The sequence below is a fragment of the Oncorhynchus tshawytscha genome, linkage group LG16, assembly GCF_018296145.1.
Source record: "Oncorhynchus tshawytscha isolate Ot180627B linkage group LG16, Otsh_v2.0, whole genome shotgun sequence".
Taxonomy (NCBI): Eukaryota; Metazoa; Chordata; class Actinopteri; order Salmoniformes; family Salmonidae; genus Oncorhynchus; species Oncorhynchus tshawytscha.
Genome location: NC_056444.1, coordinates 16496084 through 16513899, shown reverse-complemented (window position 1 = coordinate 16513899; position 17816 = coordinate 16496084). Strand labels below are relative to the sequence as shown.

The 17816-nt window shown below is 43.1% G+C and overlaps 3 protein-coding genes across 3 annotated transcripts in view; 1 reads left to right on the top strand and 2 right to left on the bottom strand.

The window, feature by feature from the left end:
- Positions 1-6283: 6283 nt before the first annotated feature.
- pdx1 (pancreatic and duodenal homeobox 1) lies at positions 6284-11478 on the top strand. Its single transcript, XM_024376475.2, has 2 exons — positions 6284-7613; positions 11039-11478. The coding sequence occupies exons 1-2, from the start codon at positions 7223-7225 to the stop codon at positions 11476-11478; spliced, it is 831 nt and encodes a 276-aa protein (XP_024232243.1). The 5' UTR covers positions 6284-7222.
- Positions 11479-12082: 604 nt separating this feature from the next.
- Positions 12083-13343, bottom strand: urad (ureidoimidazoline (2-oxo-4-hydroxy-4-carboxy-5-) decarboxylase). Its single transcript, XM_024374403.2, has 2 exons — positions 13106-13343; positions 12083-12691 (listed from the first exon to the last, which is right to left on the bottom strand). The coding sequence occupies exons 1-2, from the start codon at positions 13278-13280 to the stop codon at positions 12342-12344; spliced, it is 525 nt and encodes a 174-aa protein (XP_024230171.1). The 5' UTR covers positions 13281-13343; the 3' UTR covers positions 12083-12341.
- Positions 13344-13725: 382 nt separating this feature from the next.
- Positions 13726-17816, bottom strand: part of LOC112216488 (vascular endothelial growth factor receptor 1-like) — a 99242-nt gene continuing 95151 nt past the window's right edge. Inside the window, 4 exon segments of the mRNA XM_042298638.1 lie at positions 13726-14431; positions 14500-14605; positions 14723-14822; positions 17311-17422. Of these exon segments, the coding sequence (XP_042154572.1) occupies positions 14213-14431; positions 14500-14605; positions 14723-14822; positions 17311-17422 (537 nt within the window). The 3' untranslated portion in view covers positions 13726-14212.

Genomic DNA, 17816 nt, shown 5'->3' with positions numbered 1-17816 from the left:
CTGGAGGTCGTGTCTTTTCTATTCTTATTCTCAATTTTGACACACTTATTCCCATCTTGCACTCAGCTCTGTTATTTCATTGTGAATCTTGCTGGTACGATCTGTAAACTGACATGATCAAATCACATTTTATTAGTCACATGTGCCGAATACAACAGGTGTAGACCTTACAGTGAAATGCTTACTTACGAGCCCCTAACTAACAGTACAGTTTTAAAAAATATGGATAAGAGTAAATAAAAGTAACAAGTAATTAAAGAGCAGCAGTAAAAAATAACAACATGCACGGGGGGAGCTGTCTCAGCCTCCAGCAAGAGGTAAAATATATAGTGAAAATAATAGTGGTCCTAAAACAGAACCTTGAGGAACACCGACATTTAGGCCATAAGACTCCTGAACAGGTAATCAATGGTTACCCAGGCTATCTGCATTGTGTCCCACTACCCGCCAACCCCTCTTTTTACGCTTCTGCAACTCTCTGTTCATCATATATGCACAGTCACTTTAACGATACCTACATGTACATACTACCCCAATAAGCCTGACTAACAGGTGTCTGTATAGAGCCTTGCTACTCTTTTTTTCAAATGTCTTTCTACTGCTGTTTTATTTCTTTACTTACCTACACACACATACCTTTTTTCGGCACCATTGGTTAGAGCCTGTAAGTAAAGCATTTCACTGTAAGGTTTACACACATCAAATCAAATGTATTTATATAGCCATTCGTACATCAGCTGATAACTCAAAGTGATGTACAGAAACCCAGCCTAAAACCCCAAACAGCAAACAATGCAGGTGTTGAAGCACTTTGGCTAGGAAAAACTCCCTAGAAAGGCCAAAACCTAGGAAGAAACCTAGAGAGGAACCAGGCTATGAGAGGTGGTCAGTCCTCTTCTGGCTGTGCCGGGTGGAGATTATAACAGAACATGGCCAAGATGTTCAAATGTTCATTTGACCAGCATGGTCAAATAATAGGTCTGGGACAGGTAGCATGTCCGGTGAACAGGTCAGGATTCCATAGCCGTAGGCAGAACAGTTGAAACTGAAGCAGCAGCACGGCCAGGTGGACTGGGGACAGCAAGGAGTCATCAGGCCAGGTAGTCCTGAGGCATGGTCCAACGGCTCAGGTCCTCCGAGAGAGAGAAAGAAAGAGAGAATTAGAGAGAGCATACTTAAATTCACACGACACCGGATAAGACAGGAGAAGTACTCCAGATATAACAAACTGACCCTAGCCCCCCGACACATAAACTACTGCAGCATAAATACTGGAGGCTGAGACAGGAGGGGTCAGGAGACACTGTGGCCCCATCCGATGATACCCCCAGACAGGGCCAAACAGGAAGGATATAACCCCACCCACTTTGCCAAAGCACAGCCCCCACACCACTAGAGGGATATCTTCAACCACCAACTTACCATCCTGAGACAAGGCTGAGTATAGCCCACAAAGATCTCCGCCATGGCACAACCCAAGGGGGGTTGCCAACCCAGACAGGAAGATCACATCAGTGACTCAAACCACTCAAGTGACGCACCCCTCCTAGGGACGGCATGAAAGAGCACCAGTAAGCCAGTGACTCAGCCCCTGTAATAGGGTTAGATGCAGAGAATCCCAGTGGAAAGAGGGGAACCGGCCAGGCAGAGACAGCAAGGGCGGTTCGTTGCTCCAGAGCCTTTCCGTTCACCTTCACACTCCAGACTACACTCAATCATATGACCCACTGAAGAGATGAGTCTTCAGTAAAGACTTAAAGGTTGAGACCGAGTTTGCGTCTCTCACATGGGTCACACCAAGTCACACCCACATGTTCTACAGTGGTATACCCAGGATTGACTGGCTGGAGTTGTATCCAAGTCACACCCACATGTTCTACAGTGATATACCCAGGATTGACTGGCTGGAGTTGTATCCAAGTCACACCCACATGTTCTACAGTGGTATACCCAGGGTTGACTGGCTGGAGTTGTATCCAAGTCACACCCACATGTTCTACAGTGGTATACCCAGGGTTGACTGGCTGGAGTTGTATCCAAGTCACGCTCACATGTTCTACAGTGATATACCCAGGGTTGACTGGCTGGAGTTGTATCCAAGTCACACCCACATGTTCTACAGTGGTATACCCAGGGTTGACTGGCTGGAGTTGTATCCAAGTCACACCCACATGTTCTACAGTGATATACCCAGGGTTGACTGGCTGGAGTTGTATCCAAGTCACACCCACATGTTCTACAGTGATATACCCAGGGTTGACTGGCTGGAGTTGTATCCAAGTCACATCCACATGTTCTACAGTGATATACCCAGGATTGACTGGCTGGAGTTGTATCCAAGTCACACCCACATGTTCTACAGTGGTATACCCAGGGTTGACTGGCTGGAGTTGTATCCAAGTCACACCCACATGTTCTACAGTGGTATACCCAGGGTTGACTGGCTGGAGTTGTATCCAAGTCACGCTCACATGTTCTACAGTGATATACCCAGGGTTGACTGGCTGGAGTTGTATCCAAGTCACACCCACATGTTCTACAGTGGTATACCCAGGGTTGACTGGCTGGAGTTGTATCCAAGTCACGCTCACATGTTCTACAGTGATATACCCAGGGTTGACTGGCTGGAGTTGTATCCAAGTCACACCCACATGTTCTACAGTGGTATACCCAGGGTTGACTGGCTGGAGTTGTATCCAAGTCACGCTCACATGTTCTACAGTGATATACCCAGGGTTGACTGGCTGGAGTTGTATCCAAGTCACACCCACATGTTCTACAGTGGTATACCCAGGGTTGACTGGCTGGAGTTGTATCCAAGTCACACCCACATGTTCTACAGTGGTATACCCAGGGTTGACTGGCTGGAGTTGTATCCAAGTCACGCTCACATGTTCTACAGTGATATACCCAGGGTTGACTGGCTGGAGTTGTATCCAAGTCACACCCACATGTTCTACAGTGGTATACCCAGGGTTGACTGGCTGGAGTTGTATCCAAGTCACACCCACATGTTCTACAGTGGTATACCCAGGGTTGACTGGCTGGAGTTGTATCCAAGTCACACCCACATGTTCTACAGTGATATACCCAGGGTTGACTGGCTGGAGTTGTATCCAAGTCACACCCACATGTTCTACAGTGATATACCCAGGGTTGACTGGCTGGAGTTGTATCCAAGTCACACCCACATGTTCTACAGTGGTATACCCAGGGTTGACTGGCTGGAGTTGTATCCAAGTCACACCCACATGTTCTACAGTGGTATACCCAGGGTTGACTGGCTGGAGTTGTATCCAAGTCACGCTCACATGTTCTACAGTGGTATACCCAGGATTGACTGGCTGGAGTTGTATCCAAGTCACACCCACATGTTCTACAGTGGTATACCCAGGGTTGACTGGCTGGAGTTGTATCCAAGTCACACCCACATGTTCTACAGTGGTATACCCAGGGTTGACTGGCTGGAGTTGTATCCAAGTCACGCTCACATGTTCTACAGTGGTATACCCAGGGTTGACTGGCTGGAGTTGTATCCAAGTCACACCCACATGTTCTACAGTGGTATACCCAGGGTTGACTGTCTGGGGTTGTTTTCCACAGATGTAATGTGCCTTTTAATCCAGCAGGTGACGTGTGATATCAGCATTGACCCAGGGCCTTTGACGTTCGCGTTGTAATACAGCAGAGATGTTTTTGCAGTCATGTCCCTGGCGCTATTGATGGGGGGAACATAACAAAGCGAACAAACGAGGCCTTATCCAACGTTAGAATTATAAAGCCCAGGGAGATTTGCCTGGTCCTGGTGAATATACTCTTCTCGTGTTAATGATTTTTCCCTAAAATATAGTCTACATATTATTAGACCCACAATGTACCCATAATGTAGATAGTATATTTGTTGCTTAATCCTTTCGATTTGGCATTAAGCTGATTTGCAGTCGTTATTTCACATTGTCTCTCATAGTTTGATTTATGGTGCTGTAATTTCTTCACTCAGAATAGATTTGATTTTAATTGTCGTTTGCGTTTGGTCGTTACTCACTGTTGGCCATGTTTACATAAGCTATGGCTGTCGCCATGGGTAAGCACTTTTTATCATGTCTACTCATTTTTGACATGTATATACCTGCTTCTATCAGAAACGGCTTTGTTTGTGAAAGAAAGAATATCAACTGTTTTCGTGACACTCCTCGGGTTCTGTAAAACCTGTTCTTTGAATTCCACTTGGTTTTTCTTTAATCCATTAACCATCATTTTACTTCAATAATTCTCATTTTTAATTACACAGAAATAGGATAATACAACAACAACAATATATATTCCTATTAGTTCATCATGGTTGTTGTTAATTTGGAAATATATATAAATGTGTGTGTGTGTGTGTGTAGTACCAATCAAAAGTTTGGACACACCTACTCATTCAAGGGTTTTTCTTTTATTTGTACTATTTTCTACATTGTAGAATAATAGTGAATATATTTTAACTATGAAATAACACATATGGAATCATGTAGTAAACAAAAAAGTCTAAATATATATTTTCTATTTGAGATTCTTCAAAGTAAGTACCCTTTGCCTTGACGACAAATATGCAGACTATTGGCATTCATGTGTTATTTCATAGTTTTGATGTCTTCACTATTATTCTACAATGTAGAAAATAGTACAAATATAGATAAACCCTTGAATGAGTAGGTGTGTCCAAACGTTTGACTGGTACTGTATATATGCTTTGCTCTATCTTGGCCAGGTCGCAGTTGTAAATGAGAACTTGTTCTCAACTGGCCTACCTGGTTAAATAAAAAAAATACAAATATATACAGTATATACATATTTAATTTAACCAGAGAAGTCACATTGAGATTTACATCTCCTTTTCAAGTGAGCCCTGGACAAGGGAGCGGCATACATATAGTTAAACAACAGACACAAAAACACACCAAGCAAAACAATGAATGAAAGTTAAAACAGTGCAAAGTGCATAACTGATCTTAAAAGAGCAGCTTTAAAAACGTGCATTCAGTGGTCAGCAGTCCTCAATTATCATTTTAGACCCATTGTTGATGGGTTATTAGGCAATACTAATTATCCCTATTACTTTAGATTTTTTTATGGGATTGACAATTTCCATGAATTGAGAAAGACCTTGTTTGAGCAATTTAATTTAAGATTGAATGAATTAACCATGTTGCTCGCTAGGCGCTCATGGGGGGTAACCCAGGGACTATATGAGGCAACATCAGTATGAACAGCATGGCCATTCACTAAAGCATTATTGTATCTCTCCCCACAGCACTCCGTTCCATCTGGGTCCATAACCTGTACTGCACTCTATACGGCTGTGGCCCCTCTCGATTGCCTACAGACGTTTTATTGCGGTTCATATTAAGAGTCCTTAAAGGCTTTTTATTTGCAAACCTGTTTGTGAATCATTGCATTTGGGTTCAGCAACGCCGCATTAACTTTCACTTAAAACCATTACGCAAATTTCAATGCCATGGATAAGGGGTCTAAATAGCGTTTTACGCAGTCACGCTTCATAAACTCCGTTGTGCGTTTTCAGTGTAGCGGGGCAATACACGCGGTTAACAGTTTCCTTCCTCGTTCAAACGACGAGCAAATATAAACACCATTAAGCGACAATACATGGACTGATTTGTATGGAATTGGTTTACTTGAACTTTATAGCAGGTGCTGAGTGCCCCATTAAGATACTGGAGAAAGAGCCATAATCTCTCTTGAAAAACTCTGCCATAGGCCTATTAGTTTCTGTGTGCGTTTGACTGGTTATTTTAGACATCACGTCAACTATCATGTCTAAAATGCAGATAAAGCCTATGTAAGCACAATGGCCAAAATAGAAAAACAATGTAAACGTTATATATATATATATATTTTACATTTCTTATCTCATGTAGGCGAATGGTTATTATCGATGGCCTGCAAGGCCAGCTGAAAGAAATGCTAGTGCTTTATAACATTACAGTTATAACATGGTAATACATTTGATATTTTAATAAGTCGTGGGCCTTAGCTGCTGTCTGGCACTCAGTTGCTGCGTAAATGTGCTCGCCCGCCTGGAGAGACGTGTATTTCCTCGCACCACGCGCGCTAATTGAGTGCTGCTCCTCACTCCATGCTAATTGGTTTACACCCTGGCTCTCCTCTTTACTTTACCGTGAAGAGTGTTGTTTAATGGAGCGAGCACCTGTCTGCCTAATGTCCAGCAAACACAGAGGAAGAGTGGCGGTGGGAGACACGAGCTCTGCTGCTGTTTGTTATGAACCAGAGGAGATCCGTTAAATGGTGTTAAATGAGCCATTGGCTATAATGGGCTGGATTTAAAAAGTCGCAAGTTCGGCCACTTTTAAGAGAACACTAAAAGGTATCCAACCAGGAGAGGGTTCGGCCAGGACTTGGTCTTTGATCCCCCTCACATCTCATTGCCAAGTTTCCAAGACAACCGCCGCTGCAAGTTGCTTATCACCAGGGTCAGCCGATGCGAGTAGGCTATTAGGCCTATACATCTGGTTATCGATTTCCCCCTCTATCAGTCGCCTATTGATAAGAGAACTAGGTTCATATAAATGTTCAATGGCTGACATTGTTCTACGGCAGTGAAATCTGCATTCAGGCTTCACGAGCGCACTGCATTCCCATCGTTTCTTCTTCTTTTCCATCAAGAGAGCCAAAGCAGTGATGATACTAACATTGTGGAGGCACTTTCTGTTTGCGTTTCTCTTCGTGCTTTTTCTCTGCGGGCCGCAATCTCTCTGATTAGTTCGATGGCATTAGCCCCTGTCCGCTCGCAGCGATAGGACCCGCAGATTCCGCTGCTCACCTGTATATCGCTGCATTAGGACCAACTTGCTGCAGGTGGGTCTCAGATATCCGCCGTCAAACAGTGGAGTGTTTGCCGAGAGCATTGATTTGTGCACGGTCAATTCTGTTCAATTATTGTCGCTCCGCGGGGCAGAGAATACAGACACGAATAGAAACTAAGGTGACGACTTCTCAGTTTTGTGTAATCAGTGAAACCAATGGCTTAGGTGCAGCAGGGTCACGTGGTGGCGGTGACACACCTGCGCAGGGCCTATAGCGGCGACAGATGCACGAGCAGCACAGGTAGAGCAGAGCACAAGGTTCCACGCAGCAAAGGCAATAGGGCGCATGTACATGTGTGCACACACCCGTTGGATAGCCCTGGCCCTTGGCAGTCATGAATCGAGAAGAGCACTACTATTCCCCCGCGCAGCTGTTCAAAGACCCCTGCCCCTACCAGAGACCCCACAGCGAGGACTTCAGCCACAGCCCTCCGCCCTGCCTCTACATGGGCCGGCAGGCTCAGTCCGTCTATTCCTCGCCTTCCATCGGAGGGCTAGACCAGGCAAGTCTCCCTGATATTGCTCCGTACAGTATGCCCATGCGAGAGGACCCAGGTGTGCCGCAGCTCCACCACCCCCAGGCGCCCCAGCAGACTATCCAACCGGGGGGTTACGGAGACCCGGGGGAGCTGGCTCTGTGTGCCGATAGGAACAGATACCACCTGCCTTTCCCCTGGATGAAAAGCACCAAGTCTCACGTGCAAACCTGGAAGGGACAGTGGGCAGGTAACTCACTGCAGTCACCTTGGCAATTTTCGTATAATTCTCGTTGCTGTAGGGCTGCAAAGAAAGCTATTCATCTAGGCCTCTCAAGGAATCTACCCACACATTTATAGGAATTTTGCAGACCGTTCTTTTGCAGTAGGCCTATCTAAATATATTCGTTTGAACACACTTTTATACTGTATAAATAGCCTACAAGTGGATAATCTATTTGATTAAAATACAATATTTCAACAAAAGTATTTATGTAATAGTTAATTGAACATTCAGGAGTTTTCTTTTGCCAATAGCCATGGAGTGAATGTTATTTGACCATAGAGAATTCAGCAGACATAAAAGTGAACATTGAGTGTAATTTAAAAGCTATTTAACTCACACAATCAACTGTCGTGTATAGAGCATGAGTTGCCGCTGCTTTATGTGTAGGCTAATGCCAATGATGTGAACATAGGCCTAGAAAACGATCAGACGTTCATCGTGATAAATGTTCATGAAGTTTGAATAGACTGAGTCTTTTGTTCATGTATACGAACTTAAATTACATCATGATGTCGAGAATATATTTCGAGGGTGGGTGTCAGTTTACCTTGTCAATCAATCTGTAAAGGACCTAGGTTCCCTCATACAGGCCAAACTGTTTTGTATGCCTCTGAAGGTGTGCCTCCTGTCTCAAGTACCAAGTTGAGATATACTTCAAATATGTGAAAAATTCAGTTGTGATAATTTCTTTGTTAATGATTTCCAAATGGCAGTTATTATCCATATAGGCCTTCATGAAAAATGCTGCGTAGTATATATTACAATAACCTTCATTATATCAATATTTTTAGACATATCAAATATATTAAAGTGTATATCATTAAGGTGGAGTCTTCAGGAATCGTAGCAAAATAACGAGTCAACTCTTCCTCCTAAAAGTATTTTCTGTTGCGGCCATTTTAAGTGAACTTGGTTCAGCGGGTAAATGGGAACTCGATTGAGCCTTTTTTCTCTAACCTAAAATATCTCAATACGTTTTCAAGCCACTTACACAATTAAACGAAATATAAAGTAGTGTATGTTACTCAGCGCCTGACTTGGGCAGGCGTCCACCGGAGCTGAGGACCGGCACCTTCAATTTTCTACTGCTTGATCTCTTGTTCCTCTTATATAATATTAGCTCAAAAGTATTGTGGAGCACCTGCACCTTACTATAAACAGTACCAGAACCCAAAATGAGTACCGGCACCTATTTCAGTCCAGGTGAGGCACTGATGTTACTTAAATAAATTGATGGTAACAAGATGTGGAAAGGTTAGCGCAGAGCACACGGTTCTTCTCAATTATTTCGTAGGCCTATAGAAAATTATTCTCTCAACTCAACCTTCCTCAAAAACAATAACACAAATATTGTTTGTAATTAATAGGAAAATTAGGATACAAATGTGTTAAATATGACTTAATTAGGCTATATGTGCTTTTATTGTTTATTCCCGTGGCTTTAGAAAATGGTGTAACTTTACACACGATACACTTTTTGGCAAATCATTTCGATAAAAGCTTATTTCAGTAAAAATATCTTCCTCATTAGACAAACGCAACCAGGGCAAGAATAAGCTTACTCTAAAACGAATAATTAAGCAGTTCAACTATTGGATAGAATAGATTTGAAATGCTTATTTATTTTGAAGTCAAAGACCACCTTGACCAATAAAAAAGTTTAACAGTTGTGCCACTGATTTCATCATTCAAAACACAAATTAATTGTAGTGGTGATACATGAGAAACTATGGCTGTTCTTTTATCACGTGGGCCTACCTTTATGTTTTATAAAAGTCCTTACATTAAATTAACGGACTGTCTGTAAATTGCCTTGTTCATCCAGGCTTTGTGTTTTAGTGAACAGTTCAAGTTAGCGAAGCTTTTCAAGTGAAATTACTATAGAATAATAGCCTATCATGTGAAAAGAGATTAGATTATAAGCCACAAGATGTTCAACTATTGTACACTTTTGTCAACTAACAAAACCCACAGAAATCGTGTCACAGAGCCTGGAGCGGTGGGTGCGGAGTCAAACGCAGAGAGCAGAGGATACTGGGGAAACCGGACTTTATTTCGGTTTCCAATGCGAACGCCCAAAACAGGCAAAATAATCACAAAAATGTCCTACCCAACACATGGCACAAACGGACAGGAACAATACACGCACAACCTCGACTAACAGAAAACAAGTCCGCACAAAAACAGGCGGGCCTATTTATTTATTTTTTATTTCACCTTTATTTAACCAGGTAGGCTAGTTGAGAACAAGTTCTCATTTACAACTGCGACCTGGCCAAGATAAAGCAAAGCAGTGTGAACAGACAACACAGAGTTACACATGGAGTAAACAATTAACAAGTCAATAACACAGTAGAAAAAAAGAGAGTCTATATACATTGTGTGCAAAAGGCATGAGGTAGGCGAATAATTACAATTTAGCAGATTAACACTGGAGTGATAAATGATCAGATGGTCATGTTCAGGTAGAGATACTGGTGTGCAAAAGAGCAGAAAAGTAAATAAATATAAACAGTATGGGGAGGAGGTAGGTAAAATTGGGTGGGCTATTTACCGATAGACTATGTACAGCTGCAGCGATCGGTTAGCTGCTCAGATAGCAGATGTTTGAAGTTGGTGGGGGAGATAAAAGTCTCCAACTTCAGCGATTTTTGCAATTCGTTCCAGTCACAGGCAGCCTAACATGCGTAAATAGTCCTGAATCAAAAACAAAATAAGAGACAGGTGCAACCAATAAGACAAAACAAACAGAAAAGGAAAAAGGGATCGGTGGCAGCTAGTAGACCGGCGACAACGACCGCCGAAATTGGCAGGGGAGCCACCTTCGGTGGGAGTCGTGACAAATCGAAATGTTACTGTTCTTTTTTTATATAGTCCTAACTATTTTCCCTCCAATTGATTGACCCATTTGTGAGTCTTTGTTATAGAATATGCAGTAATGTGAAATTCAGTGTGCTGTGACCTAGGCAGAATTGTTCTGCACAGAATACATGATACCTCACATAGTCAATTTCCAGTATACAGGATCTGTTGCTATAGTTGCATTGACAGATGTGAGGGTTACCTGTCATCTGATCTAGCCTACTGTATGTGTTTTAGTTATCATCAGTTACCCAACTGTTTCTATACAGTAGATGTTCTGCATTCTTGGGTGGTCAGTGGGTGAGCTGAGTTCAGTCAGCGTGCTGTGTGCGTTTCAGCTAGACCCAATGGGTTAAAACCCACTGGTGGGTCAATGCCAATTTCATCTAGATTGTGCATTTGGGACTTTGACTGTGACAGGGTACAATGTTAAGTTAAAAACTCAAAACCCTTTCCATCTCTCCAGTCCTGCTCTTTCATTGCCTCTCACTCTTTCTCTATATTCCCCTCCCCATCCTCCCCCCCAGGCCACTACATGGAGGCAGAGGAGAACAAGCGGACAAGGACTGCCTACACGCGAGCCCAGCTCCTGGAGCTGGAGAAGGAGTTCCTGTTCAACAAGTACATCAGCAGGCCGCGGCGTGTAGAGCTGGCCCTCACCCTCAGCCTCACAGAGAGACACATCAAGATCTGGTTCCAGAACCGACGGATGAAGTGGAAGAAGGAGGAGGACAAGAAGAGAGTGAGGGGGGTCGACCCCGAGCAGGACTCGTCCATTACGTCAGGGGACCTGAAGGATGAGGCTGGGCTGGGGGTCGGAGGGGCTGGGATGGGGGTCGGGGGAGCAGGGGTGGGGGTCGCGTTGGCAGGGGCTCCCACACCGGCACCTCTCACCATGACCACCAGACCCCCCTCACCCCTACACTCCCACTCCCACTCCCTGTCAGGTTCGAGAGACTCGGCTTAGCCGGGCTGATATGGGTGAAAATTGGGCAGACACTGAAGAAAAGGAAGGCACTTTTCAGACTCCGCTGGCATCATTCATGTTCGTTGTCGGCCGTGAAAGATTGAAGAGATGTGAAGGGAGAGGACTGCAGGGGCATTGTCTGTGATGTCATCATTCTGCGACTGAACTGACCTCATGTTGGTGTTGAGGACCTGAGGGGCATGCACTGATGATGACACTTTGCATTGGACATACATCTAGACCCACTTTATACTATTGCTCTGATCCCTGGGCAGTAGCACCAGCAGCTTGGAGAGACCGTGGTGATACAGACCACACAACTCTGGTGAGAGCTACTTTTAAAGCAAGCTTAGTGCTTTAAAACCAATGCACTTCAGATTTCAAACTTTTCTCTGAACATTTTGGCAGTATAATGTATGCAGTTTACGCACAGTACATGGTTCTGCTGTCAATATTAACAATACGGATGCATTTTCTGATAAATTGTTATATGACAAAAATGAGTCACTCACACCAGTTATATAGCCTTTACATGTGTTATATAGCCTTTACATATGTTATCATATCGTTGATGTCTAAATGATAGGCACTGTGAAGAATGTACTATATTTTGAAATTTTTATTAATTAATCATCATAGACTTATCAAATAAAAGTTCATATTTGAAATCAGAATAAAATCAATGAAACACCTGCAGTTATTCAATTACTTTTGCTCAATTTTGGCACTTGGTACACTTAAGCACATTTAGGCACAGTTACTCCTTTACGCACAACAATGACGCAGCCATTATGATGCACTATTCAAACACATACAACTTATCAGGTAGACCACACGAAACTGTATGTCATCCCGTCAGTCAGTTATAGCTTGTTGGACGTCTCCGGGACCACGAGCCCCTGCAGACGGAGGTGACAGATCTTCTTCACTTCATCGATGGCGCACGCCCTCTCAATGGTGCGCTCGTTGCGGAGACGCTCCTCTAGCTGCCGCAGGATGGTCGCCTTGTTGTTCATCCGCGCGCAGATCACGAAGGGGAAACCGAAGTGGTCCTTGTATTCCGTATTCAGCCGGGCCATGCGAGAGACTTCCGCGGTGGTCAGCGTGTCCAAACCGGCCTGGACCTGTTCCTCTCGCGACTCCCGGGTCAGAGTCCCACTCTGGAGGTCTCTACCCGTGAGGTCGGGGTGAACTCTGAGGATTCCCTCTTTACCTATGGATAGTAGAGTTTAGATAGTAGTCCGATGCTGGAAAAACTATCGCAAATTCAATATTCATTGGTTAATAGAATAGCGTGTAGTAAAATATATTTCACATCCACGTTTAAAAACCTTATAGTTTAACAATCTCTCGTTGGACTAGTAACTTAAAGTTTGCAAGTTCGAATCCCCGAGCTGACCAGGTACAAATCTTTCGTTCTGCCCCTGAACAGGCAGTTATCCCACTGTTCCTAGGCCGTCATTGAAAATAAGATTTTGTTCTTAACTGACTTGCCTAGTTAAAGGTTAAAAAAATAAATTAAATAAAAAAACAATCCCTCACCAGCTGAATGTAAACAATAAAACATATATTACATTTTAAAGAACAAATAATTGCCTATGGGTTATGCATTCATCCTTGGCTATACCTGATTCGGGGAGGGCATCGATGAAGTCGTTTATACTGGCCTCCAGGTCAGCAAGGCTCGAGAAGGGACGGCGGGACCATACTGCGGCCGTTATGAGTGGACATTTCTCCACCACGTTACCGAAAACATCCACAAAGTCCTCATAAGGAAGATAATTCACTGATCCGATGTCCATATTAAACTCTGTCTCGTCTGCACAGACTCATTAGTAGCGGCCCCAAAACTGCCCTTCGGACAGGTCAACAGAAAAGCCCAGCATGCCAACACTGTAGGGTTATTGAACTCCGGGACAACAAGGCGCGATGACCCCTCATGCCTTCTTATTGCCCAGATTTGAAGTCTTACTAGTTTATAATGCAACCCGAACCTTGGCCTGTTTGTTATATTTCAAAAGGTGTGAATTGAGATAGTGGTCTTTCACATCTTTTAATTTGATGCGAGCCAGGTGAATGACACTATTGCGTCTCAGAACACCGGAACGTAGCTCTTGCGACTAATGTAGCTCTGGCGCCACCAATCGTGCAATTTGTGCCCTTGCTCCCCACCCCCTATAAATATAAAACACCACTGTTCATTCCCAATGTCACTCAGACTTAATATAAAAGCCACAAAAACAGTGATCATGTCAAATACTTTATTTCAAATATTTGAATAATTTCCAGAACTCAGATGGACAAACATACCGAAAACGAAATCATTGTTATTCTTTTTTTTTTTTTAAATAACTTCACATAGGAAAGAAAAGACAGAATAATCCAGCTGTCAAAATTATTTAAATATCTCTTCTCCAAAAGCAGTAATAACATGATTAATATTGAATTAGTTGCACACAGTGTATAATATGTTCACAAAAACAGGTTGTGTTAATTTTGACATCCATTACTATGTTGCAATGTTAAATATGACTTTATCAATTCCTACAGTGACGGAGCTACTAGCCTTTGATACAAAAACAGTTTTAATTGACATATTCATTGTTAAACATATTTGGATAAAGCAAGTCATCAGTGCTTTTGAAATCCACAGCATTATACAAATATACACTACCAGGATATAATAGGAGAAATCCTTATGGCACAGAAGAATTAGAAAGACAGGCCACTGCTCTCACTGACATGGTTTCAGAGGATTGTCATCATCAGTCTCCATGGCAACCCTGTCAGACAGTGTTGTTGGGGCCTCTCCAGTGGAGTGGGTCTTGCAGTATTGGTTCTGTGACTGTGCTTGATGACCCTTTTCTTTGGCCAAGGCTGAGAGATCAGATTTCACCGGTGCATTCTGGTATAACACATGACTGCAGCGCTTGTCCAGGATGTTATGGTAGAGCTAAAAGAGAAATCACGATTTTAATGGAATGACGTGCACTGAGGTTTGTTGTATTGTTTGAGCCTCACCTTCTCCTCCATGTCGGCCAGTTGGTCATCCATGAAGGCCACCAGCTTGGAGAAGTGAGGGCGGTCCCGAGGCTCCAAGGCCCAGCACTTACACATGATCGAATACCTGCAGGAGGGAGGAAGGGAGGGGGGTGTGAAACCTTTTACAGTTCCTATATATGATAATAATTAAATGTGCATGTAATGTTATAGATGTAGGTGCAGAGCGGTTCTGGATACGTACACAGATTCACTGGCGTAGTACGGCTGCTCCATCTTAAAACCTCTCTCTATCATCACATAGAAGTTGTTGTCCACCTTTATCCCTGGGTAGGGGGTCACACCTGAGAGAGAGAGAGCGCAAATCATTTAATACAGTGCCTTCAGAAAGTATTCATACCCCTTGACTTATTCCACATGATGTTGTTTTACAGCCTGAATGCAAAAGTTATTAAATCAACAAAAAATTCTCACCCATCTACACACAATACCAACGATAAGGTGAAAACATGTTTAGACATTTTTGCAAACATATTGAAAATTAAATACAGAAATATCTAATTTACAGAAGTATTCACACCCCTGAGTCAATACTTTGTAGAAGCACCTTTGGCAGCGATTACAGCGATTAACATGATGCAGCCACCACCATGCTTGAAAGTATGAAGAGGGGTACTCAGTGATGTGTTGGGTTGGATTTGCCCCGATCATAACACTTTGTATTCAGGATATAAAGTTAATTTGTGCCACATTTTTTGCAGTTTTACTTTAGTGCCTTATTGCAAACAGAATTCATGTTTCAGAATATTTGTAATCTGTACAGGCTTCCTTCTTTTCACTGTCATTTAGGTGTCACGCTGGTATAAAGGATTTAGGAGACAGGCGCAGGAATATACAATAGGGGTTTTTAATACACCCAAAACAAACACGTACACAAAAACACTGGGCTGTACCCAAACAGAAGAGCGAGGGTAAACCTCGCTGAACGACACGGGACGATACCCTTAACACACAATATATAAAGCACGCAGCATAAGAGCTGCACCAACGCATAGGTACTCACACCACCAACGCATAGGTACTCACACCACCAACGCATAGGTACTCACACCACCAACGCATATGTACTCACACCACCAACGCATATGTACTTACACCACCAACGCATATGTACTCACACCACCAACGCATATGTACTCACACCACCAACGCATATGTACTCACACCACCAACACATAGGTACTTACACCACCAACGCATAGGTACTCACACATAGGTACTTACACCACCAACGCATATGTACTCACACCACCAACGCATATGTACTCACACCACCAACACATAGGTACTCACACCACCAACGCATAGGTACTCACACCACCAACGCATAGGTACTCACACCACCAACACATAGGTACTCACACCACCAACACATAGGTACTTACACCACCAACACATAGGTACATATGTACTCACACCAACACATAGGTACTCACACCACCAACACAGGTACTCACACCACCAACGGACATGTACTCATACCACCAACACATAGGTACTCACACCACCAACACAGGTACTCACACCACCAACGGACATGTACTCACACCACCAACGGACATGTACTCACACCACCAACGGACATGTACTCACACCACCAACGGACATGGAAATAATAACCAACAAAAACAGAGGGAACAGAGGGCACATATATAACATACTAATCAGGGGAAATGGGAACCAGGTGTGTGTGATCAGACAAGACAGTCTGGGGTTGATGATAATGAATTCCGTTCAGTGAAGCCTAGAAAACCGGTGACGTAGACCTCTGAGAACTGGTGAACAGAATGAGCAGCAGTACCGGGGGGGAGGGGGGGCTCCATGACATTAGGTTAGTATTGTGGAGTAACTACAACGTTGTAGATCCATCCTCAGTTTTCTCCTATCACAGCCATTCAACTCTGTAACTGTTTTAAAGTCACCATTGGCCTCATGGTGAAATCCTTGACCGGTTTTCTTTCTCTACGGATCTCCCCGGTACTGATGCTCATCAGTACCTCATTCTGCTCATTCTGTTCACCATTTCCACAGGTCTACGTCACCGGTTTTCTAGGCTTCACGTCACATGATCATCAACCCCGGACTGTCTTTACAAGGACGCCTGTATCTTTGTAATGACTGCGTGTATTTATACACCATCTAAAGTGTCATTAATACATTTACTATGCTCAAATGGACATTCAATGTCTGCTTTATCTTGGCCAGGTCGCAGTTGTAAATGAGAACTTGTTCTCAACTAGCCTACCTGGTTAAATAAAGGTGAAATAAAATAAAAAAAATGTATAAAAAAATATTTTTAACCATCTACCAATAGATGCCCTTCTTTGTCAAATGTTGAAAAATCTCAATGTAATCCGTTTTAAAAAGTCACGGGGAGTGAATTCTTTCTGAAGGCACTGTATCAGGGAAAACATCAAGTTTTATTTGTCACATGTGCAAGTACAGTGACATGTTTAACTTGCAAGCCCTTCCCAACAGTGCAGTATTAAATACATATCAAAATAGTATAATAAAAACCCCACGAGAAACAAGAAAGAAAGAGAAAAACCAGGAGAATGTAAGCTACAGGGTCAGTGCCAGTACCAAATTCACACATTGTGTGTGTATAGTTTGTACCCACTGGGACAGATGTCAATCTATCGTCTATTCCACGTTGTTTCCACGTCATTTCATTTAGTTTAAATGACGTGGAAACAACATTGATTCAACCAGTGTGTCCAGTGGATATTCTTTTTTTTTTGTGAAAATGTTTATGTATGTTTATGTAGCTACCCAGAGAGAAGACCTCCCACAGCAGGATACCATAGGCCCAGACATCGCTCTGCATGGTGTACATCCCCTGGAAGATACTCTCTGGAGCCATCCACTTCACTGGCAGACGCACCTGCAACACAACACACACACTCACATCAGTCACACACACTGACACTGGATTCCGAGAACACAGATGTCACTGACACAACAGAGAATTTGTCGAATACAGACAAACACTCGGTTTCCACTATATAGCACAGCCACAAAGTCAAAATTGGCTATTGTAAAAAAAGCAGGATTATTTCATTAGCTTTTTAGTCTTACTTGAAGGTTAGAGTTAGGCACAAGGTTAGCAATGCAGTTAAATTCAGGTTTAAAATCACATTTTAAGAAGATCGATAGCAGAAATAGGAAGGGTTTATGTGGTAACTAGCAGTGCTTGACTGAAATAGGTGCTGGTACTCATTGAGGGTGCCGGTACTGTTAATATTTAGGTGCAGGAGCTTTTGATACTACAATACTTT

Excerpts from the sequence above, each read along its gene's own strand:
- pdx1 (XM_024376475.2), top strand. The coding sequence starts at position 7,223 with ATGAATCGAGAAGAGCACTACTATTCCCCCGCGCAGCTGTTCAAAGAC. Across the intron at positions 7,614-11,038 it reads CTGGAAGGGACAGTGGGCAG|GCCACTACATGGAGGCAGAG; the intron begins GTAACTCACTGC and ends CCTCCCCCCCAG.
- urad (XM_024374403.2), bottom strand. The coding sequence starts at position 13,280 with ATGGACATCGGATCAGTGAATTATCTTCCTTATGAGGACTTTGTGGAT. Across the intron at positions 12,692-13,105 it reads CGATGCCCTCCCCGAATCAG|GTAAAGAGGGAATCCTCAGA; the intron begins GTATAGCCAAGG and ends TACTATCCATAG.